General features: G+C 40.0%; 1 protein-coding gene across 1 annotated transcript in view; it reads right to left on the bottom strand.

Annotated features, from left to right (window-relative positions):
• LOC126284709 (5'-nucleotidase-like) overlaps positions 1-24,713 on the bottom strand; it is a 95,042-nt gene that overhangs the window by 37,501 nt on the left and 32,828 nt on the right. The window contains exons 6-7 of the mRNA XM_049983843.1: positions 16,923-17,006; positions 13,949-14,152 (exon numbers count right to left, since the gene is read on the bottom strand). Of these exons, the coding sequence (XP_049839800.1) occupies positions 13,949-14,152; positions 16,923-17,006 (288 nt within the window). The remainder of the gene's footprint in view (positions 1-13,948; positions 14,153-16,922; positions 17,007-24,713) is intronic.

The following is a 24,713-nucleotide window of genomic DNA, read 5'->3' as shown; positions in this document are numbered from 1 at the left end:
CAGACACAAAATTTCATGTGTCTGTGTGTTATTTTATTGTGCCTGTCTACCGGCGCTTTCCCGCTTGGGTTTTAAGGGAGAGGGTAAGGAGTCATTCCAATCCCGGGAGCGGAAAGACTTCCCTTAGGGGGAAAAAAAAGGACAGGTGTACACTCGCACACACACACACACACACACACACACACACACACACACACACACACACACATCCATCCGCACATACCAAGACTTAACACACAAACACACAGACACAAAATTTCGAGCTTTCGCAACCAACAGTTGCTTCATCGGGAAAGAGGGAAGGAGAGGGAAAGACGAAAGGATGTGGGTTTATGGGATGGATGTGTGTGTGTATGTGTGTGTGTGTGTGTGTGTGTGTGTGTGCACGAGTGTATATCTGTCCTATTTTCCCCTCCCCCTTAGATAAGTCTCTCCGCTCCCGGGATTGGAATGGCTCCTTACCCTCTCCCTTAAAACCCACATCCTTTCATCTTTCCTTCTCCTTCCCTCTTTCCTGACGAAGCAACCACTGGTTGTGAAAGCTCGTAATTCTGTGTAATTTTGTATGTGTGTTTGTGTGTTATTTTATAGTGCCTGTCTACCAGCGCTTTCCCGCTTGGTAAGTCTTGGAATCTTTGTTTTTAATATATATATATAATATATTTTTCCCATGGCCTTTAAATATGTCTGCTTGTGTCTGTGTATGTGCGGATGGATGTGTGTGTGTGTGTGTGCGAGTGTACACCTGTCCTTTTTTTCCTCTAAGGGAAGTCTTTCCGCTCCCGGGATTGGAATGACTCCTTACCCTCTCCCTTAAAACCCACATCCTTTCGTCTTTCCCTCTCCTTCCTGAAGAAGCAACCATCGGTTGCGAAAGCTAGTAATTCTGTGTGTGTGTTTGTGTGTTTTGTTCATGTGCCTGTCTGCCGGCGCTTTCCCGCTTGGTAAGTCTTGGAATCTTTGTTTTTATTATATATATAATAAAAACAAAGATTCCAAGACTTACCAAGCGGGAAAGCGCCGGCAGACAGGCACATGAACAAAACACACAAACACACACATCCTTTCATTTTTCCCTCTCCTTCCCTCTTTCCTGACGAAGCAACTGCCAGTTGCGAAAGCTCGTAATTCTGTGTGTGTGTTTGTGTGTTTTGTTCATGTGCCTGTCTGCCGGCGCTTTCCCGCTTGGTAAGTCTTGGAATCTTTGTTTTATATATTTTTCCCATGTGGAAGTTTCTTTCTGTTTTATTTACATCGTTAGTTTGTGTGTTATTTTATTGTGCCTGTCTACCAGCGCTTTCCCGCTTGGTAAGTCTTGGAATCTTTGTTTTTAATATATATATTGTTTTTGTCTTGGAATATATATATATTCCAAGACTTACCAAGCGGGAAAGCACCGGTAGATAGGCACAATATAATAGAAAGAAACTTCCACATGGGAAAAATATATTAAAAACAAAGATTCCAAGACTTACCAATCGGGAAAGCGCCGGCAGACAGGCACAATGAAAAAACACACACTGTGTTTGTGTTTTGTTCATTGTGCCTGTCTGCTGGCGCTTTCCCACTTGGTATATATAAAACTGTGTATTATTGGGTGGTTGTGAAAAGTGAAAGTAAAAGAAAAGACTGTGAAACACAACTGTGCATCTGTCAGATACATCATTTACAGTATATAGTACTGCACATCCACCCCTTAATTTTTCCGCCAGTACGTCGACACCAAGGACAACAAACAAAGAAACAAAGTAGGCAATCCTCTACACATGGTGCCCCAGATGAGGAATATTGTACATAGCCACAATAAACAAGTACTTGCAAATTCTGTTTACAGTGTAGTGGTGTAACAACCAATCAACACATGGGTTTCATGGCCACAGTATGACAGCAGCCAACAGCAAGCAGGTTCTATGAAAGAAGCCACTGAGCACAGGAGCAGCCAACCAGCAAGCAGGTGGATGCAGCTGACCACAGGTAAACAAGATGCCTTGCCAAGAGCTTACAACTTGCTTCAGCCGTGTAGATGATGGATCAAGATGACAACCACAACAACAGCAACAGAGCAGCAGAAGAAGAGTGAATGAGAAAAAGGTAATTTCATAGCAAAAGCTGTTTTGTATTAACTGATACATATTGTGGAGACATGGCTTAGACACAGCCTGGGGGATGTGTCCAGAATGAAATTTTCACTCTGCAGTGGAGTGTGCACTGATATGAAACTTCCTGGCAGATTAATTGGGACTTTTTCCTTTCTGGGGCAAGTGTTCTACAATCTGAGCTACCCAAGCATGACTCACACCCCATCCTCACAGCTTTGCTTCCACCAGTACCTACCTTCCAAACTTCACAGAAGCTCTCCTGCGAACCTTGCAAGACTAGCACTTCTGGAAGAAAGGATATTGCAGAGACATGGCTTAGCCACATGAGGTACTGGTGGAAGTAAAGCTGTGAGGACGGGGCATGAGTCATGCTCAGGTAGCTCGGATGGTAGCGCACTTACCCGTGAAAGGCGAAGGTCCTGAGTTCAAGTCTCGGTCCATCGCACAGTTTTATACTGCCAGGAAGTTTCATATCAGCACACACTCTGCTGCAGCATGAAAATTTCATTCTGGAAACATCCCCCATGCTGTAAGGTTTGTAAGTAGGAGATGAGGTACTGGCGAAATTAAAGTTGTGAGGACAAGGCATGAGTTGTGCTTGCATACCTTAGATAGTACAGGACTTGCCTGCGAAAGGCAGAGGTCCCAAGTTTGAGTCTCAGTCCAGCACAGTTTTAATCTAGATTAGATTAGATTAGATTAATACTTGTTCCATAGATCATGAATACGACACTTCGTAATGATGTGGAACATGTCAGGTTAATAAAAGATGTCTGTACAAGAAATTACATTACACAAAATATTGCATGACACTAATGATTAAGTTTTTTTTTTTTTTTTTTACTTAGTTTATATCTAAAAATTCAGCCAATGAGTAGAAGGAGTTGTCATCTAGAAATTCTTTTAATTTATTTTTAAATGTTAGTTGGCTATCTGTCAGGCTTTTGATGCTGTTTGGTAGGTGCCCAAAGACTTTTGTGGCAGCATAATTTACCCCTTTCTGTGCCAAAGTCAGATTTAACCCTGCATAGTGAAGATCATCCTTTCTCCTGGTGTTATAGGTATGCACACTGCTATTACTTTTGAATTGGGTTGGATTATTATCAACAAATTTCATAAGGGAATATATATACTGTGAGGTTACTGTGAGGATCCCTAGATCCTTAAATAGATGTCTGCAGGATGACCGTGGGTGGGCTCCAGCAATTATTCTGATTACACGTTTTTGTGCAATGAATACTTTTCTACTCAACGATGAATTACCCCAGAATATGATGCCATACAAAAGCAGTGAATGAAAGTAGGCATAGTAAGCTAATTTACTGAGATTCTTATCACCAAAATTTGCAATAACCCTAATAGCATACGTAGCTGAACTCAGACGTTTCAGCAGACCATCAATGTGTTGCTTCCAGTTTAACCTCTCATCAATGGACACACCTAAAAATTTTGAAAATTCTACCTTAGCTACAGACTTCTGTTCAAATTCTATATTTATTACTGGAGTTGTGTCATTTACTGTACGGAACTGTATATACTGTGTTTTATCAAAATTTAAAGAGAGTCCGTTTGCTGAGAACCACTTAATAATTTTGTGAAAAACATCATTTACAATTACATCACTTAGTTCTTGGTTTTTGGATGTTATTACTATACTTGTATCATCAGCAAAAAGAACTAACTTTGCATCTTCATCATTGTGGAATGGTAAGTCATTAATGTATATCAAGAACAGTAAAGGACCTAAGACCGAACCCTGTGGGACCCCGTGCTTGATAGCACCCCAGTTTGAGGAATCAGCTGTTGTTTTAACATTACACGAACCACTTATTTCAACTTTCTGCATTCTTCCAGTTAAGTATGAATTAAACCATTTGTGCACTGCCCCACTCAAACCATAATGATTTAGCTTATCTAAAAGAATTCCATGATTTACACAATCAAAGGCCTTTGAGAGATCACAAAAAATACCAATGGGTGATGTCTGGTTATTCAGAGCATTTAATATTTGATCAGTGAAAGCATATATAGCATTTTCTGTTGAAAAGCCTTTCTGAAAACCAAACTGACATTTTGTTAGTACTTTATTTTTACAAATATGGGAGGCTACTCTTGAATACATTACTTTCTCAAAAATTTTTGATAGAGCTGTCAGAAGAGAGATTGGGCGGTAGTTGTTGACATCCGACGTATCCCCCTTTTTATGCAATGGTTTTACAATGGCATATTTCAGTCTATCAGGGAAAACACCCTGCTCCAAAGAGCTGTTACATACGTGGCTGAGAATCCTACTTATCTGTGGGGAACAAGCTTTAAGTACTTTGATGGAAATGCTATCAATTCCGTAAGAGCTTTTACTTTTCAGGACAGGATGTTTCACCAAATAAAATGATTTATGAACTTCCATATAAAGCATACATAAGTACAAACATCAATCAAGCCATCACAACACTGGATGCTATACAGACAGGGTATAGGCAAAATAATGTGAACAGTGGTAGTAATGGGATGGTTGCATTTCATGGTCAACAACACGGGTAAAGCACGTGTCACACTGGACTGTGAATGTTCATTATGGAAAAGGCATCAGAGCAGGTTCTTTATGAGAAGTGCACACTTTGTATTTGCATTCAGAGGCCAAGGTTGATGGGCAATGAATGATGTAATGGAGTTCCAAAGAGAGCAGATTTTGGGGTCATCAGTAACCAAGACAGCTAACTTATTGAATATTCCAAGAGCAACTGTTTCGAGAGTCATGACAGCCTACACAAAACATGGAAAGACATCATCATGTAAATGTAATAATGGGCGAAAATCAAAACTAAATGACAGAGATCATCATACACTAACACAAACTGTGTCAAATCAACACAAAACTACGGTGACTAGAGTGACAGCAGAACTCAATAGCCATCTTCAAGACCCCCGTATCTATCGACAATGTCTGCCAAGAACTCCATAAATATTCATGGATGAGCTGCTGTACCAAAACCATTAGTGATGACAACCAATGCAAATAAATGTAAAACATGGTGCCAGGAGCATAAAGCCTGCATGGCTGATCAGTGGAAACAGGTCATACAGTCTGTTGAGTCAACATTTTCATTATTTCCAACATTGAGCTGGGCTTATGTAGGGAAAACACCAAAAGAAACCTACAATCCTGATTGCTTGATTCAAATAGTTAAGCATGGAGGTGGAAGTGTGATGGTGTGGGCAACCATATCATGGTATTCTACTGATCCCATCATTACTCTCAAAGGCTGTGTTACAGCCAATGATTACATGAACATCTTATGTGATCATGTGCACCCCATGATTCAAATGTTGTTCCCCAACAATGATGCCATATTTCAGGAGAATAATGCACCCATACACACAGCCAGGAGTATGCAACTGAACTGCACTGCACTGTCTTCCCTGGCCAGCACAGCTCCCGGACTTGAGCATTATTGAATCCTTGTGGGCAGCATTGCAATGCCACCTCTCGAGCAGATTTCCACCTCCCTCGTTACTACAGGAGTTAGAAGAGATTCTGATCAAACAGTGGCATAACATTCCGCAGGAGACAATACAACCATTATATGCCGGTATTCCAAGAATAATCGCAGATGTATTATGGGCAAATGGGGTCCAACACCTTATTAATTCATTAAGCACATTATTTTGCCTATCCCTTATACTTTTCTTTACTTAATACAGACTGTACAGCAAATGGTGTATAGATTATGCTCATACAATGAAACACTGTGTAGTTTCTGTTTTGTACTTAACGAAAGCATAGTTTGTGCACTACATGGATGATATTTATGCCTTGTGAACTGATTATCATTTAAAATGAATGAATAAATTATTTGTAACAATATTATGAAAAGGAAAGCTGCCACTCAGCATGTAGTGGAGGTTCTGAATCACAGATAGGCACAACAAAAAGACTGTCAGCATCTCTGCTGCATGGTGAGTGGTAACTTTCCTTTTCATAATAATGTTTTCCATTGAATAAATTATTCAAATGATAGGAGATTTATATGATCACTGGTAAAGATGTGTAAAGTGTTGCAAGATGTAGGTTAGCTTTTCACTTTTGTAGGGCAGCAATGGAGGATGGAGGAGTTTCCACATTTATCAGGAATTTTTGCCATAAATTTAATAACATAGGCATTCATAAATTTTGCCTAGAGCAGCATATGGAAGCATGTGCAACAGAAGTAGAATTCCATAATACATCATTCATAATAATAAGTGGGTACTCAGTATCAGCAGGTAATTTTAATCTGTTCATAAATGACTTTCAAGCTGTATTGGCCTATTAAGCAATAAAAAAGAAATAATTAGTGGTTTCTGGTGATTTTTATGTACATTTTTGTGAAAACTCTTCCAGTAAGAACTTACTGCATAGGGTAGCATTCTCATTCAACTTAATCAATTCTGCTAACTTTCTAACTAGAATAGCTAAAAGCTCAAAGATGGCCACTGATAATAGCTTTATAGAAATGTCTAATGAACAAAATTGTATTATAAAACCAATAATAAGCTCTCAGACCATGGCATGCAGTTCCTTTTACTAAATGTTAATACTGATCAGGATATAAAATCTACTTAGTCTGTGTTCAAGAGGGGTAGTCAGTAAGTCAAAAATTGATTGTTTTAAGAAATGCCGCAAAGACATGAACTGGAGTCATGTGTACAATGCTCATAGCATTAATGAGAACGACAACACTTTTATTAATAATGTTTATTTATTTATTTAGCGCCTGTATTTTCACATTCATGATATTGGACTTGTCAAAGAACAGAACAGCATAAAATATTACATATTTATATCATGTACAAAATCTTATCATTGGTATCAACACATCTTTATAACAAAAATATTATTCTGCTTACATACATACAGATAGAAGAAAAGCTTGCGAAACCCCTTGGCTGATTTTACTAAAACTATTGAATACCAGTATTTTAGTTAACTAGGCATAGTAACATATCGCACAAAAGCTACGTGTGTAATTACATATATACACGGATGAAAGAATTTTGGTTTTATGTTGGTATGGTTGTTAATTATGAATTTTTGTTTAGAGATTTATGAAGTAGATCTACAGATTTGAGCAAAATTCCAGGTATTCATTAATGCTGTAGAAGCTGTTGCATATTGTATGCATAATAAGCATTTAACACTGTTTCGGTATTGCAGCAATCTTTAAGCACTCTTAATATGTAACAGTACTTGCTTAATTTTTTGTTGAGCATTTCTACATGTTTTTCCATCTTAGATGCACATCCAACCATAATCCTAAAAAAATTATGTGATTCTTTTGCTTTTGCTATTCGATAACGTGACTTTTACATTGGTGCTATATTTATTCCTTATATGGTTGAAGTTCATCCATACAGTTTTCTTGTCATTAACAACTACACAGGTATCTTTAAACCATTTTTCTGCCACTTCTGCTGTTTTGTCGATTTTTTGCTGCATCTCATAACCATTCTTCCCTTTTATAATGAAGCTGGTATCATCAGCAAACAATATGGTATCAGCTGTTGAAAACTGTTGAGGTAGGTCATTAAAAAAAAGCAAGAATGGAAATGGTCCGAATACCAAGCCCTGGGGCACCCCATAATTAACTTTTTATATTCAGAATGGTACACATTTCCATCCTGAGTAGTTTTTACTCTTTGTTTCGTTTCAGTTAAATATGACTGTTTTCCCCCAGAGTAACACTGATTAGACCAAAATGTATAAAAAATCCATGTATCACTCAAGGAATAAAGGTACCCTGTAAGACAAAGGAAACTACATCTATCAGTCAGTCACAGCTCTGATGTAAATTCTGCACATCATCACAACACACACTGCAAAATATCGAAGATAGTAAAATGGACATCAAATCAAATGCTTCATCAGAAAAGGCCAATCTCCTCAGATAACAGCAAAGACAGCATGGGATGTAGTGAAGGAAGAGAATTGTAGAACCAGAAATGAAGAGGACCACATACCATAAAGAGTAAATGATACACAGGTAACAGATGTGTGCAGTATTGCTAAACTTTTCAGTAAGCACTTCACAACTGTTACTGAAAAGATAGCGTTGTCAGATTCAGAAGATGCTGCCACAGAATGTCTCAGGCCAGTCACTACACATAACTATAATAATATAAGCATAACACCAGCAGAAGTAATGTCCACCATGAGAGCCTTAAAATTAAAAAAAAAAAATCTAATGACTATGGTAATATATCAACAAAGCTGATTTCACAGTGTACCTCTGAGTTTAGTGATATTTTAAGTTATTTGTATCACCAGTCTTTTATCAGTGGAACATTTTCTGGATGGTCAATTTCACTTTTGACCACATTCTCAAAAATCTGGAAAGCATAATGCACAGTCATCTTCATAACCATCCGACCACAAATAAGGTATTATCCAAGTCACAATTCAGATTTATAAAGGCTCTGATATTGAGAACGCTACCTGCACATTCAGTGAGAATGCGCTTAATTCATCAGAGAATAAACTACAGACTACTGGCATATTCTGTGACCTGTGAAAGGTGTTTGACTGTGTAAATCACTATATCCTTTTAAGTAAATTAGAATATTACAGTGTAACAAGAAATTCCACAAAATGGTTCAAATCCTATATTCCTGATAGAAACCACAGAGATGTGTATTAAGCTGTCAGGCATCATCCATCTGGGAACCAAAGACATGTGGTATCCTTCAAGGTTCTCAACATTAGGGCCCTTACTTTACTGATTAATTCCTTGGCAGAACCAATTGAGTGCATGTATGTCATTAATAATATTACATAATGTGAACATTGTGCGCAAACTGACTTATGTACAAATTTTTTTGCAGTAATGTGATCATTGTAAATAAGTGCTGTAATTTTTTTAAAATTTTATTTTTGTTTTTCATTTGATCATGCATGGTTACAATAGCCTAAGAATTATTATATGCTCCTAACTGTAGAGAACATTTAATGTTGGTGACAAGTTTTATATCTTTTACATGCTTAAGAGTTCCCCCCCCCCCCCCCCCCCCCCCCCCACAACTACAAGAGTAATTTCATTTGGGAACTGTGCAAGGTATGTTACCATATTTGTTTCTTATTTTGTAAGTATTTATTACGTACTCTTGTTTTCTGACATTTTCCACATCCCAGAGAAGTAAATTAGACATTGGAATCAAAGTACGTCTAAACTAATCTAAAATGTAGCCCAAAGCTTGTATCTCAGTTCAGTACAAAGTGCTTGTGGCAACACTGATGTGCCATAACGTCTCTAGTGCACAAAAACTCTTTGGGCCAAGGCGGCCATTATGTTCTGTCTATGTGATACTTTCGATATGTAATGACGTATACCTGAAGTGTGACAATAAATGTGCTCATTGTTTTAACAAGTGGATCAACAGGTTATTATTTATAATCTTAAGGAACCAAACTCCCACACTGGTGACACCGACGACAGTTTGTGACACTTTTCCTATGTTCTACATGAGTTCAATAGCAATAACAATCATGTATGTACGAGGGAACCGCCTTTATCATTATGTGGCCTACGCAATGAGGTGTACCACCGTATGATTTCTACAGTCAGAATCTGACCATGCCACCCACCTGCACTATGCATGGACTCTATACATCGAACATTTCAAGGCCCTCCAACCTGCGAGTTGATTGCAGTACCACAACACTCACAGACAACGTGTACATACCGCCCGCCATCTTGCCTCAAGATCGTTCTTTCGAACATACAGGACAAAGTGTGATAAGAGATCCAGACATTCCAGCGCTAATGTCGCATGCTCAGGGATGCACAACCCCCGTCAGAACTTTGCACCAACTTTCTAATCAGTGCCACTACGCAGCTGCTACATCATCCATGCTGCGAATCGGTTCCGCGCCTGGCTACGCACATCCTCAATTTTCTGATCGAATTGAACAGTGTATAGTGAATGTGACCTCTCCTGGTACCTCGCCCACTTTTGCAAGATATCAGACAGCCATAACGACCGATCCGAGGGGTGTAACACTTCACCAACTAAGTTACCTAAACTGCTGAATTTTGCAAAAATGCAGCCCAACACATGGTTCGCGTTAGTCGACTCTATTTTCGCTGCCACAGGCATTGACTCAGAAGAATCACACTTCATGTGTTTGGCGTGACCATTTTGATTTGATTAGCAACATTGTGATCAGCCCGCAGCCTTCACCGAAATATACGAATGCAAAAAGACTCATTTGTGAAAGACTTTCTCGAGCTCTGAAAATTCATCATATCATTCACGAGGAACACCTGCACGATCTCACCCCATCGGGACTATGGCGATGACTCCTCGCCCTTGCACCTGTGGATTTGCTACTCGGTACAGTGTTATGGTCGATGTGGCTTGTCAAAATCCTGGAAGCATTACAACTACAGCTCCTGCCGCTCACCAACAGCACCTTGGACTAGAAGCTTTCGGTCGCGGATCGAGCTTTCAGGATTATTAACAGGTGAGCGCACAGCATGAAGAGTGGGGGTAGCGATCTCAACAGCATGCCACCCCACCCCCTTCCCCCTCCAGGATTCGGGTGAGCTCACTTCGTCAACACTCACACTACGACAGTGGTGACATCTGCCCACTGTCACGGGGAACCACATACTCAGCTGATACCAGGAGCTCTACATCACCCCCGCCTAACAAAGCCTGGCCACTGTGTTGGTTCCACGCCAACTTCGGCGACGCGGCCAGGAAATGTCGCAGCCCTTGCATGGCGGGAAATGCAGCTCGCAAGGTGCCACAGGCGCAGCTTCTCGCACACAGGAAAAAAGAGGCCTTACAGCAGCAACAGCATCTAACACGGTAAGTGCCGACGGTTGTCTGTTCGCTCTTGACCTCATCTCAGGAACTAAATTCATCGTTGACAGTGGTGCTGGTACGAGTGTAATACCCCCAGCTCTCACACCTACCATTTTAACTTCCTCGCCCAGACTGTTACGCGTGGCTAATGACTCTCATATCAAAGTGTTAGGTACGGTGCCTTTAACACTCAAACTGTCAAAAGACTTGAAGTTTTCGTGGACTTTTCATGTGGCACAGGTGACTTGTCGGGTCTTAGACATTGACTTTCTGTGACACCACAAATTTTCGCTAGACATTCCGCGAAGTACGTTAGTCCACCAGACCGAATGTGCTCTTCTTGCAGCCAAGTTAACTAGTAAAAGTTGCAACATGCTACTACAACGGCACGAAATCAGTGAACTCAAGCAATCAGAGGCCAAGCTCATCTCCCTTATTAAGCGTACTGAACAGACATTACAGAGCACGAAATTCAAACTCGCCTCACTTCGAGGTGTTTGCTCTTCGTACAAACCGGCGAGCACTCAAATCATTGACTCACTACACGAGTGTTCGAACGCTTATGATGCACCCCGTGCACGTAGCATGTTATCAATCACGGGCGGCGCATGTCACAAACTCAATACGACTGAGGGCCCTCCGGTCAGACACCGACCACGACGCCTGAATCCACACAAACTCGAAGCGGCAAAAGCAATCATCTCGGACCTGTTAAAAGCAGCCATTGTACGCCCATCCTCCAGTGACTGGTCATCACCGATTAGTCTCGCACTGAAGAAGGGTGGTTCCTACAGACTCTGTGGCGACTATAGACATCTCAATGACCGCACAATCATGGACAATTATCCAGTACCGAACATTCAGGACTTCGCTTCTCAGTTGGCAGGCGCTAAAATTTTCAGTGTGGTAGACTGTGAGAAAGCATATCACCAAATACCAATGTACGAACAAGATATGCCTAAAACGGCCATACCACATGCTTTGGCCTCTTTGAATACGTTTACATGCCTTACGGATTGAAAAACGCCTCCCAAACCTGGCAGACATTCTTAGATACAGTGTTACAACCTTACCTTTCTGCTACGTGTACCTGGATGACATTTTGATCTTTTCTTCCTCTCGGGAGGAACACAAGCTTCACACCTGGGCGCTGTTTGACACATTACAATCCCACTGTGTGATTGTCAACAAAGACAAATGCAAACGGATAAAGGATTCTGTTGTTTTTTGGGACACATAGTTTCAGCCAATGGTATCTGGCCCACACAAGAGAAAATAGACATTATCAAACAGCATCTTCTACAAAACTCAAATTCGCACTCTCGGAAGCCATCACGCTTGCCCATCCACACCCAGATGCAACACTTTTGCTCATCACAGACACTAACGAAATACCTATCGGCGCAGTACTTCAACAACACAGAGGAGAGGTGGTGCAACCTTTTAAGTTCTTTTCAAAAAACTTTCTCCTTCTCAGTGCAAATGGTTCACTTTCGACAGAGTGGGGCTCTTAGCCATTAGATATTTCCGTGAAGATGTTGAGGGATGCCCCCTCATGATCTTTACAGACCACAAACCTCTCGCCCAAGCACTCACAAACCCTCCAGCTGACCCACCTCCTAGGAGGTTCCATTATTTTGACCTCGTTTCACAATACACAACTAATGTACAATATGTTCGAGGATCCGGCAACATATCCACTGATTATTTCTCCCGCATAAGGGGCATATCTTCCTCAATCAACTTCGATGCTCTTGCTTGAGTGCAAACAAATGATGACTCCTTGGCGACCCTTTTATCTGGCAATAATCACTCTCTGCACCTGGCACGCAAGACGATCCCCGGCACACGCTTGGAGCTACGGTGTGACACTTCCACTGGTGTGCCACACTCCCTCGGCCCCTCCTCTTTGCGTCGCTCGGTGTTTGATGCACTGCACAGTCTCGCCCACCCGAGCATTCGTGCAACTACGTGGGTCACTGCAGCCGACAACACCTCCAATGACCCGATGCCACCGACCGGGACCGATGATTTCCTCCACACCGCTGCCTCCTCAAGGGATGACACGCCGGCCGTGCCCCCTTCCCCAACACCAGGAACCCTCACTGGCCAGAGTCCTTCACCCCACCCTCTCCTGCTACGCCCGTCACACACTTCTCACCCGACATTCAACAACCCACTACCACCTCCATCGACGTGTCACACTTCATCTGACATCTGTATAACTACCACAACTGATCCTCTCTTAGTCATCCATTTTCCCCCCCACTCTGCCGATGATGACACCTTCCAACTTTCTGTTCTCCACTCCTCACCATTCCCCAATTCCTTAGATCCTTCCCTCATTCAATCTTTCATTGATGACACAGGGACACTGTACGTGTTGTACCCCATGTCTCCGTCTATTCCCCCCACCCCTTCTGTCGCCACACGAACCGGTGGAAAGTGTCTGTCAAACTTTGCATCAACTTTCTGCATTATGTCTTCAGTGATGACGGATAGTCACCTACTTCAAAATTAATAATGGGCATTAGTGTGGTCATCGTCAAATATTTTCATCCATTCCCTTGCCAGCTGTTGCTCATAGTGTTTTCCCCATAAATTTAACTTATCTACTGAGGAATTTCAAGGATTTTCCCTTTATGGCATTCATAAAATAAATCAGTGCATGTATTTCACACTTAGTAGTACCTTTAATTCAATAAGTCATTTTAAATGAGAACAGAAAACATGAACATGGGTAAGTGTTTCTGTTATGGCACTTGTGAGTAGCTAAATGATGTGGGTATTAACATGTATGTGCAGATCATTGAGTTTTGTGCTGCAGCAGCCATATTTAAAAGTGATACTCAGTCGAAAAACTTGCATTCAAATCATCAGGAGAGACAGAGAGATCAAAATGTAGCATGAGCATATCTTTGTTTATACTTGCGTGACTATAGCTTAATTTAAGAAAATAAATAAATAAATATTACAGTAAATTTCTTAAAAACAAAGGAACTTACTGATATTCAGTTGCCCATAGTCTGAAACATTATTAAACATAGCATCAGACACTGTGCAGTCATCAGTGACTGTCAGAGATATTTCTCCCACTGTGAAGACAGATTCTGGTTTTGTAGCATCAATTTTCAGGCTCGCAATGTAAACCTTTTCACCATCACTTCTTTGAGTATCATTCCAGAGATAGTTACTATCAGGTGAGAAATCTGAAATAGAAGACTCATATCAGAAAGTAGTTCAAAGTTTACACTGAGAGGGTAGGGAAGGCAAAAAAAGTTGTAGAAACAAGAACTGCAGAAGTTATAAAAAAAAAAAAAAAGCTCAAGCTGTGTCAGGGATTACCCTAAAAACAGTCACAGCTGAGAAAATTTTAGTAGTGAATGCTTGTCCAGCATAGCAAATAAGAGGCCAATTTGTGAACTGCAGGCTGTACTATAAATAACTGGAACTTTCACTTGATCTTTTCCACATTACCCTCTCCCCCCTCACACTCACATCCTCCCTCCCACCACCCCACTCATAATAGTGCCCTCATAACTTTGATTTTGAGTGATGTGCCACATTTATAATGCCTCTACATGCTTTACTTGTTTCTCCCCTGAAAAAGAAAGTACCAAAAGCTAGGCATGCTATTGTATTTATATATGTGTTTTTCTTTAAACTGCTCTAGGATGTGCACTTCCTGAAGATCAGTGTTGGGCAACTAACTTTATTAATTCAATAATGAATTACTGTGTATGCTTGATTTTATCTGGATAAGGGATGTGAGTGAGACTCTGTCTCACTCACAACATCGCTTAATGGTTTAATCAAATTCTCAAAAGTTTCTGTGGAGGATGTAGAAAATGCTATTCTAACATTAAAAAACGAAAAATCTGCAAGTTGGGATGGAATACCCAGCAAAGTTATTAAAGTGGTACACAATAGAATTGCAAACCCACTAGCTTAGATAATAAGTCAATGTTTTGAAGAGGGCTGTTTCCCAGAGATACTGAAATATGCTGAAGTCAAACCAGTCTTCAAGAAGGGATCAAGAGAGATAATAAGAAATTATCACCCTATCTCGATTCTCCCAGTCCTATTTAAAATATTTGAAAAACTTGCTGTTGCACAAATCAAAAACTTAATTGCAAAATATTCTGCTAAACTAAACCATCAATTTGGTTTTCAGCAGGGTAAAAACACCATTCGATGCAGTAAACAGTTTCATTGAGAAAATAATTACATCATTAGACAAGAGAAATAAGGTGGCAGGAATTTTCTGCGACCTCACAAAGGCGTTTTATTCCGTAAACCATGCATTTCTTGCTTGCAAACTTGAAAAGTATGGCATTAGCGGCAGTGCCCTACAATGGCTTAAATCCTACTTATCCAACAGAAAGCAAAGAGTTAGCATTTCTTAAAATGGCACATATTATTTTTCTGACTGGAAAAAAATATCTCAAGGTGTTCCACAAGGCTCCATATTAGGCCCAGTCCTATTTCTTTCTTTCTTTCTTCTTCTTTTTTTTTTTTAAAAAAAAAAAAAGGTTAATGACTTACCATTACATATCAGCTCCCCCATCAGTTCTGTTCACAGATGATACTTCTGTCTTAGTTGAAGATCAGGACTCGGAAAAAATTCCCAACTCTGATATCAGTACGCTCAGTACCTTAAAAACTTGGTTTCAGCTAAATGGGTTGAATCTAAACATATGTAAGACTCGCGTGATGCAGTTCAGAACCAAACAGTCAAACTGTGAGCAGCTTAAGACTGTGCACAACAACCAAGGTATAGAAGAAGTTGACTCAGTCAAATTCTTAGGTTTAAATGTAGATAAAAATTTGAGCTGGCAGGCACACATTGAATATATGGCAAACAAACTGAGCAACTTTGCATTTGCAATGCAAATATTGTCAACTGCAACTGACATGGACACATGAAAAGTAGCATGTACAAGCTACTTTGAATCCATTATAACGTATGGTATTGGTTTTTGAGGTAACTCGACAAACATAGTGCAGATACTAAAAATACAGGAAAAAAAATCATGCGAAATATGTGCACTGCAAATCACGAAGAACCATGTTGACCATTATTTAGAAAACTTAAAATATTAACTCTGCATCCTTATACATATATGAGATCATCATAGTGTTGTACACCAGACATGAATTATTGAGGGAAACCATTTTGTCCATTCACATGATACCAGAAATAAAGAAAATTTTATGCTTCCCACCCACTACCTCAGACCATATGCCCAGGGACCTCAATACACGAGAATGAAATTTGGTAATAAAATAAAAGGGAACAAGCTGATGCAAATGGATTTAGGTTCACTTAAAAGAAAGCTATATGAGGTACTGACACTGAAGTGTTATTACTCAGTGGATGAATTCATGTGGGACAAACAAAATTTGAGCTGGGTACAATGTGTTATCCTTATAGGGTCATTATTTATTATAGTGGTATTATTTATTAATGTAAAGTCATTGTAATTTTTTTATACATTTTTGACAGGTTGGCAAAACAAGTGACACTGAACTGGCAATGAGTTGCACTATACACATCTAGTGGCAGAAATGTGTACTACACGAGATCTGCCCGTAGCAAAGTTATTCCGTTTCATATATCTCTGGCACATCATAGTGTTACACTGGTTATTAATGTACCAGCATATCTCATTTTCAATGGCTTATCTTACACTTACATTAACATGTGATCTTGCTATGTTAATGGCTTATGTTTGTTACCTAGACAAATGTATTCCTGAAATTTCATTACTCTACATTAATTATTTTTTTGGTGTTGCCATTTTTTTTTCAGTCAGTGTATTTTGACATTTCTTAGTTCAGTAATACGTTGGAGGGTATTATTCTGTGACATTTGTCATTGACAAAGAGGTCCAACTGAATTAAAATTACATGACATATAAAGGTCCAGATGAATGAAAAGTTATTAATTATGTAAGTAAACAACTAAACAACTCTTACCTGCTGCCTCAGCACCACTGTATATCACCAAATCTACTCCTTCAATACTAGCCATCTCCAACGCCTTGCCTTTGGATGTAGTCCCTAGAATACAATAAGAAATATAATAGTCATATATTTTGGTAGTGCATTTATTACATTAAGTATAGAAAAATTTACAAGTTATATATTTCAAAAAGAGAGGCCATGTATAGAAAAAAATTATTTACATTCAGAGAGGATAACTGAATGCCATACCCCTGCACAGTTAGATCTTTAATGTTGAATTTGTAAATGGCCATTTGGGTGAGAGTATTTGCTGTTATGGTGGTTTTACATAAGGTGTGCTATCCTACAAAATGTATTTCAAACTCACAATCTAGAAAATCTTATTTTATTTACTTTCATTTGAACCTTTAGGATTACACTGTGTAATCGAGTATACATGTAATATAATAGAGATCAATAATACAAAACCTTCAAAATCACATATATCTTAAAAAGCAGAATTTTGATTAGGTTTTCTAACACCAATGAATATGTATAACATTATTTAACACTGCAATATTCCTTTTGCACTGGATAGTTTTTGATATTCTGTGCAAAGTTACCATCATCATACCTTTCTTTCTGGGCCGACTTCTTACAGACTTGATACATGAGTACTGGTGTTCATTATCAATGATTCTCAGCCAGCGATATATGATTCATAAGTGGTTCTTCCTCCATGTATTGTGGGTGTGAATACCTGCATTTGTTATTCACTTTGAACTATATTTTGAGACAAATATTATTGATTTATAAATGTGTGGTGACTATTGACCACCAAAGCAGTAGCTTTGTGCTTTGACTAGACAGACTCTTTGGTATTATTTCACTTTTGTTTTTGCGTGCTGGCTGGTGTGAAAACTGTGTTCTTGTGGATTCTTTTTTGGGAATGAAACTGTGTTCAATAAGTTAATGTGTGTTTGTGTTAGATCATCTACTGCAAGGGGACACACCACATTGGAGACACCAAGCTCATTTTTGTTTCTCTGCACTTAATTCTGATGTCTGTTTAGTGTGTGGTGCATGTGAATGAACCATTAACTGTAAAGCTTACCAAATCCCATGTTTTCTCTTCATGTCTCTGCTCCAAACTGTGAAGCTTAAGCATTTCTGCCAGTACATGCCACAGTTAAAATGGATCAGGAACATTTACTTCCACATGAAAAACATGTGAGCTCCCTAACTATCCAGGTTCAGAATGGCAGAATCGGCATCTACTGACCTTATCTTTCCACAAGCTGCACAGCTGCAGGAACATATGCATTTCAAATGTGATATTACTGCCCAGTGTGTGAATATGCAACAAACACCACCACCAGTGTTTGGTATCATCAAACAGTGAACTACTGCTTTCACAATGTACCTCAGTGTACTGTACCATCACCAGATTTGTTTTCTATGCATCTACTGCTACCATTTTTCACAACCATGTCTGTATCACCCACGCCAGTCAACTGTGCTCCCGCACCTTCCACACTATGTCTACTCGATCCCCTGCAGAGACCTCAAGCAATGCAGCACGTCGTGCTCTCTCACCTTCCAAATGCATACCAGTATTGCACTGATGACCACGGTCATCTCTGCCACGTCAGTTGACCGCACCCTTGCAATCGCCACATCATGTGAACATTGAACATCACCTCAAACCCTCCTCCACCCCCCCCCCCACCCCCCCCACTCCTCCGTGGCAAACACGAGTGACGCAGCTCTGCAACATCTACCTCCATATGGTAACATCTATCTCCATATGTAGTGCTCAGTCAAGATTGTGCTGACCACAGCTCCTCATCACTACCCAGGCCCTTCAGTCTCCTGGCCTGGTCGATGTTTATGAGCAGATTCTGACTGGCAGATACCTGAAAGACAACCCAAAGACTTGGTTTGCATTAGCAATCCACATCATAATAAGTGACAATTCATGTTTCATTTGCCTCATCAGTCGCTTACAAGACTGACCTCCCACAATCCACTCATTATAAACTCTGCTGCTAAAGCTACTATTCTTGAACATCTGTCAGGTTTGCTCTCCGCCCCAACTCTACAGTACTGCATTTGGAGATGGAAGAAGTCACGGAGAAAAAGATAGCCACTGCCTATATACCGTATACTGGCACACTATTGGGAAAAATAGGACGAATATTGAGGAAACACTGAGTAGGAACTGTCTTTCGCCCACCCAATAAAACACAAGCATTATTGGGAAGTGTCAAAGGCAATCACGGTTCGCGGAAGGCCGGCATGTACCAGATGCTGTGCCAGTGTGGGAAGACTTAATTGGACAGACAGTGTGCACCATCAAAGATCTTTGCCAAGAACATCAGAGGCACACTCGACTTGGGTATCCCAACAGTCGGCTGTTGAATCACGAAATGGACTACCAACATACCAGGGTCTTTGCACAGACATCTAAATACAGTGGCAGCTTCATTAGAGCGGCTATCAAAATACGTACCAGGGACAGATTCATCAACTGAGATTGTGGCTATAACCCCAGCAAGGCATGGCAACCAGCACCGAGTCTAATTAGAAAGACGCTCAGCAAAGAAAACAAATAGGCAACCAAGGTGGACGAGGCAATTACACCGATGCCACCACAGATGCTGATGCCAGTGTCTCAGCGACCACCGACATGTGGACACTTGAGTAGACCACAGAGAGAACACCTTGCAGGGGGAGGGGATTTAAGACAGCCACCCGCCATCAGGAGCTCAGTTTGTCAGCACTCCTGATGATGGCAAGATGTCTAATTGCCAAAATATTGTGCCCGTTGGACACTATGGACCAATAGTACAGCTGTGGACTGTTTGAGTGTCTGTATTGACCAATAACCACTTACTTTCAACTTTTTTCTTGAGCCATTAGAAGACAAATGGCACCAAAACCATAAAGTTCTTCAAATACAGTATCATTCCATCTCGACAACTGAGACTGCTCAGATTCACAAGTATTTACCTTGATGTAAATGTAAAATTGATTTGTTTCATCTGGAATAAAATGAAATAGGTCTTCAGGCAGGAATGTCATAAAAGAATGACAGAGTGGTTCAGTAATTAATGAACTGACATTTGTGCCCTGAAGGTGATTCATCATTGCATTCCTTAATGGCTGAAAATCAATTTTTCCAATCAAAAGTGTCACTAAGGTGTGCTCCTTTCCAAATTGTTTTGCTATAATTTTCTGATTCTGCAGATTCTGAACATCTGCTGACTAAACCCCTTGGAGAAATGTAAAACGAGTCTGCTATACCAGCTGATGTAAAGGGCTGAAAACTACTACTTCAAGATTCTGTTGAAACTCATCACTGTATCTCACCATCACTTGTAGTGAGTATCTCCAGGATACCTCCATGTGCACAACCAAAGTGATGTGACATTTCTCTCATACAATAGAAGAGTGCAAAGACAATACTGACAAAAACACAGAAGGTGAAGTGGAAAAATGCAGCAACATAAGCACACACTCAAACTATGCAGTGTGAACTCTGAAAATATGTGGAAGAATTGTGTAGAAATTCAGCTCTGCAAGTTAACATGTCTAGAGTATGCAGGTACCTGTGGCCCAGATGCTTAAACTCATCCACGGCGTGAGAGGACCAGCAGAATAGAATGCATAAACATGTCAATGGCACTTAAGGATAACTCAGTGGCCAGCATTAAATGCATGCATAGCACCTGGGTAGCAGTGGAGCATGATGGGTTAGCTCGTTCACAGCAGTCAGGTTCTTTGATGCATTGTTATTTGTTCAAATTACACATTATCACAATGAGAGGCATCATCATATTTTGCTGTTGTCATTTTCATACTTTTGTTAGTTGAATCTATTTAGTTTCATACGTCATTCTGGTTAACACTGAGAAAGATTTAATCAAGTGATTGACTTGTGCCTTCCTCATAGTAATATGTTTTCAGTTTTGCAAGTTTTCTTTGGTCATTTAAATAGTTACAACATTATCTGAAGGATCTAATCAGTGGTGCTAATGAACTTGAAATAAATTTTGTTTACAATACTTTGGTCCTCCATGATCACAGTTAAAACAAACTGTTGTGTTTCAAAATTCTGTTCTGCAATTTCGATTGGCAATCAAATGGTGCCACCCTGGTGGTTACCTGGTCACTGTAAGGATGCTGAACACTGTATGCGCATGTCATTTTAAGAAGACTGACTGTATTGTGATGAGCTCTTTCAGTGTCATAGAGCTCCCATTGTATTATGAAACACACCAGGTTGAAACATCCTCTACGAATGTTGGTAGTCAATTATTTACTTCCTTCATTAATTAATTTTAGAAAAAAACCCTTAAACATGTACTGATACCTTTGCATTATGTTCTAATCATTGTCATACAAGTGTTTCAGTTGATTTTACTCCTTCAGATTCTCTGAAACCAGCTTCAGCTACCTTCATGGTACAACTACCATCACTGTCCTGTATCACCAACTGAGGTCACTGCACAGTGACATAAAACTGTACTCATATTTCAAGATCTTGATTGCAAGATGAAAATAAAAATTGTTATACCTAGATTTAAAACCCCATGGAAGTTGTTAATTCACTCATGGTGAATATTTTCTGGGAGAGGAGAGGATATTTACAAGGTGCCCCAGGCTCAAAACACTATACATTTTTTATCATTTAAATTTTACAAAGAGGTCGCCTTTTTGTCTGTCACCTTTCTGCTGATATAGCAACAATCAACTGGCTCATGCTAGAATAGAAAGTTGCTGTCACACCACAGGATCACCTGACTTGTGAGACCAAGAACTCTTGGAACCACAGCCAAAATGTATCTCTCTCTTTTCTTCCAAGCTGCCACCGAAGCAGACACTAACTGGATTGGTCTTGTTTACCTTCACATTTTTGTTCTAATCTGAGACGGATCTAGGCTGGAGCTATCTTCTTTCACCCTCTGGCAATGAGCAAATAAAGCAACAGTGTTTCTCTTTCTGAACATGAGTGCCATATATTAATTACAAACCCAAACAGTTTTCCAGTCATGACAACACCCCCAAGGAGATGTACACAACATTCAGAAACAAAGTGCAAAAGAATTTAGAGAAGGATGACAGAAAGCTGGAAGAAGTAGCATCCATTAGATTCTTAGGTATCACAGTGGATAATGAGCTGAAATGGAAACAGCATATTAATTTTGTGAAAACTTAGCTCTACCATATTCATAATAAAACAGCTATCACAATAAGCAGATAAACGTCTTCTGTGCACAGTATACCATGCATTCTTTGAACCATATATGCTCTATGGCATGACAGTGTGAGAAAACTCAACCATTCAGTTGACAAAAAAATACTCACATTACAGAAAAAGGCAATTAGGATCATTTTATGGAGGAGGATTTCTGAAACATGCAGTAACTACTTAAAAAATCTAGGCATCTTCACTTTTATATCTTTGTACACATATCAAACAGTAATACATTTGACACAAGATAGTCGAGAGCAGATTACAAATGCTAGTGTACGCGTCTACAATACACAGAGGCAGAATGAGAAGTGAAGCATACCACACCAACTGACAGTATATGAAAAATGACTTCGGTATCTAGATACAGAGTTACTAAGAAGTTTGTCTAAAAACCCAAAAACCTGCATGATTGTCTGTATAATATAAAACTAAACTAAACTCCTCCCGTACAGACCATGAAGGCCCAACAGTACCGACCGGCCGCTATGTCATTCTCAGCCCATAGGTGTCACTGGATGTGGATATGGAGGGGCATGTGGTCAGCACACTGCTCTCCCGCCGATATGTCGGTTTCCGAGACTGGAGCCATTACATCTCAATCAAGTAGCTCCTCAGTTTGCCTCACAAGGGTTGAGTGCACCCCACTTGCCAACAGTGCCTGGCAGACCAGATGGTCACCCATCCAAGTTCTAGCCCAGCCCAACAGCACTCAATTACAGTGATCTGAAGGAGACCGGTGTTACCACTGCGGCATAGCCATTGGTCTGTCTAGCGGAAAATGAATTATAATATAAGTATATATCCGTGTGTGTGTGTGTGTGGTTTTTTTTTTAGCATTAATTATCTCCAAAGAAAGACATTTTTTGAAAGCTCAGCAGTGTTTTCAATCTTGTTTATGTGTCTCTCAATCTATCAACAACTCTACTATAGTATGAGTGATTATTAACTACCTTTGCTCCTTGCATTATTTAAATTCAACCCAAGACTTTCCAGATTGATCTATGGAAAAGGGAAGTGGAAATCTCTTCTGGATACAACTATCCAAGACATAGAGTCTGAAAGCTAGAAAGATTATTATATGTTCAACTAAGTAAGATAATTATAGTGGAAATCTAGAATGAAAAATCAGCAGTTATAGAGTGCACCACAACCAAGTTTTATGGGGACTTACAAGTACAGCAAAAAAATTGTTCTACATCCACATATATACTCCGCTAGCCACCAAGCGGTGTGTGGCGAAGGGCACAATTCGCGCCAAAGTCATATTTCCCCCTCCTTCCCCCTCTGTTCCACTCGCGGATCGCGCAAGGGAAAAACGACTGTCTGAACGCCTCAGTACTTTTTTTTTAGATGGGAGCCCTCCACGCTTGCACAAGCATTGTGACCAAAAATGCCTCAGTATGAGCTCTTATTTCCCTTATCTTTGAATCATGATCATTGCACGATTTGCAAGTTGGTGGTAATAATATATGCTCTACATCCTCGGTGAAGATTGGATTTCTGAATTTAGTGAGCAGCCTCTTCTGTTTAGCGCAACATCTTTCTGCAAGTGTGTCCCATTTCAAACTTTCTATGAGATTTGTAATGCTCTCATGATGGCTAAATGTACCAGCCATGAATCTTGCCACTCTTCTTTGAAGGACCTTCTCAATCTCTTGAATCAGACTGAACTGGTAGGAGTCCCATACAGATGAACAATACTCCAAGACTGGATGAACTAATGTATTGTAAGCTATTTCCTTTGTTGAAGGACTGCATCGCTTCAGGATTCTACTAATAAACCGCAATCTAGAGTTCACCTTACCTGTTACTTGTGTAAACTGATCATTCAATTTTAGATCATTTCGAATAGTCACACCGAGATACTTGATGGATGTTACCACTTCCAAAGACTGGGCATTTATTTTGTACTCATCCATTAATGGGGATTTTCGTCTTTTTATACACAGTAGGTTACACTTACTAATACTGAGAGAAAACTGCCAGTCATTACACCACGCACTTATTTTATTCAAATCCTCACTGATTTGTTCACAACTTTCGTGTCATACTACTTTCCTGTCTAAGGCCGCTGTCAATCCATCAACCAGATCATTTACGTAAATCGTAAAAACCAGAGGACATATTACGCTGCCCTGGGGCACGCCTGCAGTTACGCTTTTTTTCTGTTGAAGTCATCCCATTTAGGACGAAATACTGCTCCCAGTCTGTTAGAAACCTTTCTATCCAACCGCATGTGTCATCAGACAGACTGTAAGCACACACTTTTTGTAGCAAGCGACAGTGTGGAACTGAGTCAAACGCCTTTCAAAAGTCGAGAAATATGGCATCAACCTGGGAGCCGGTATATCATGTACAAAGAGGGGCAGCTGTGTCTCACATGACCACTGTTTCCTAAAACCATGCTGGTTTCTCCAGATGAGCTTCTCAGAGTCTAGAAAGGTCATTATGTTTGAACACAAAATATGTCCCATGGTTCTGCAACAAATCTATGTCAGTGAAATTGGCTGGTAATTATGTGCATCTGATCTTCTACACTATTTATAGATTGCTATGACCTGGGC

Source organism: Schistocerca gregaria, chromosome 1, assembly GCF_023897955.1.
Source record: "Schistocerca gregaria isolate iqSchGreg1 chromosome 1, iqSchGreg1.2, whole genome shotgun sequence".
In the NCBI taxonomy this organism is placed as follows: domain Eukaryota; kingdom Metazoa; phylum Arthropoda; class Insecta; order Orthoptera; family Acrididae; genus Schistocerca; species Schistocerca gregaria.
This window is presented reverse-complemented; position numbering and strand designations above follow the sequence as displayed.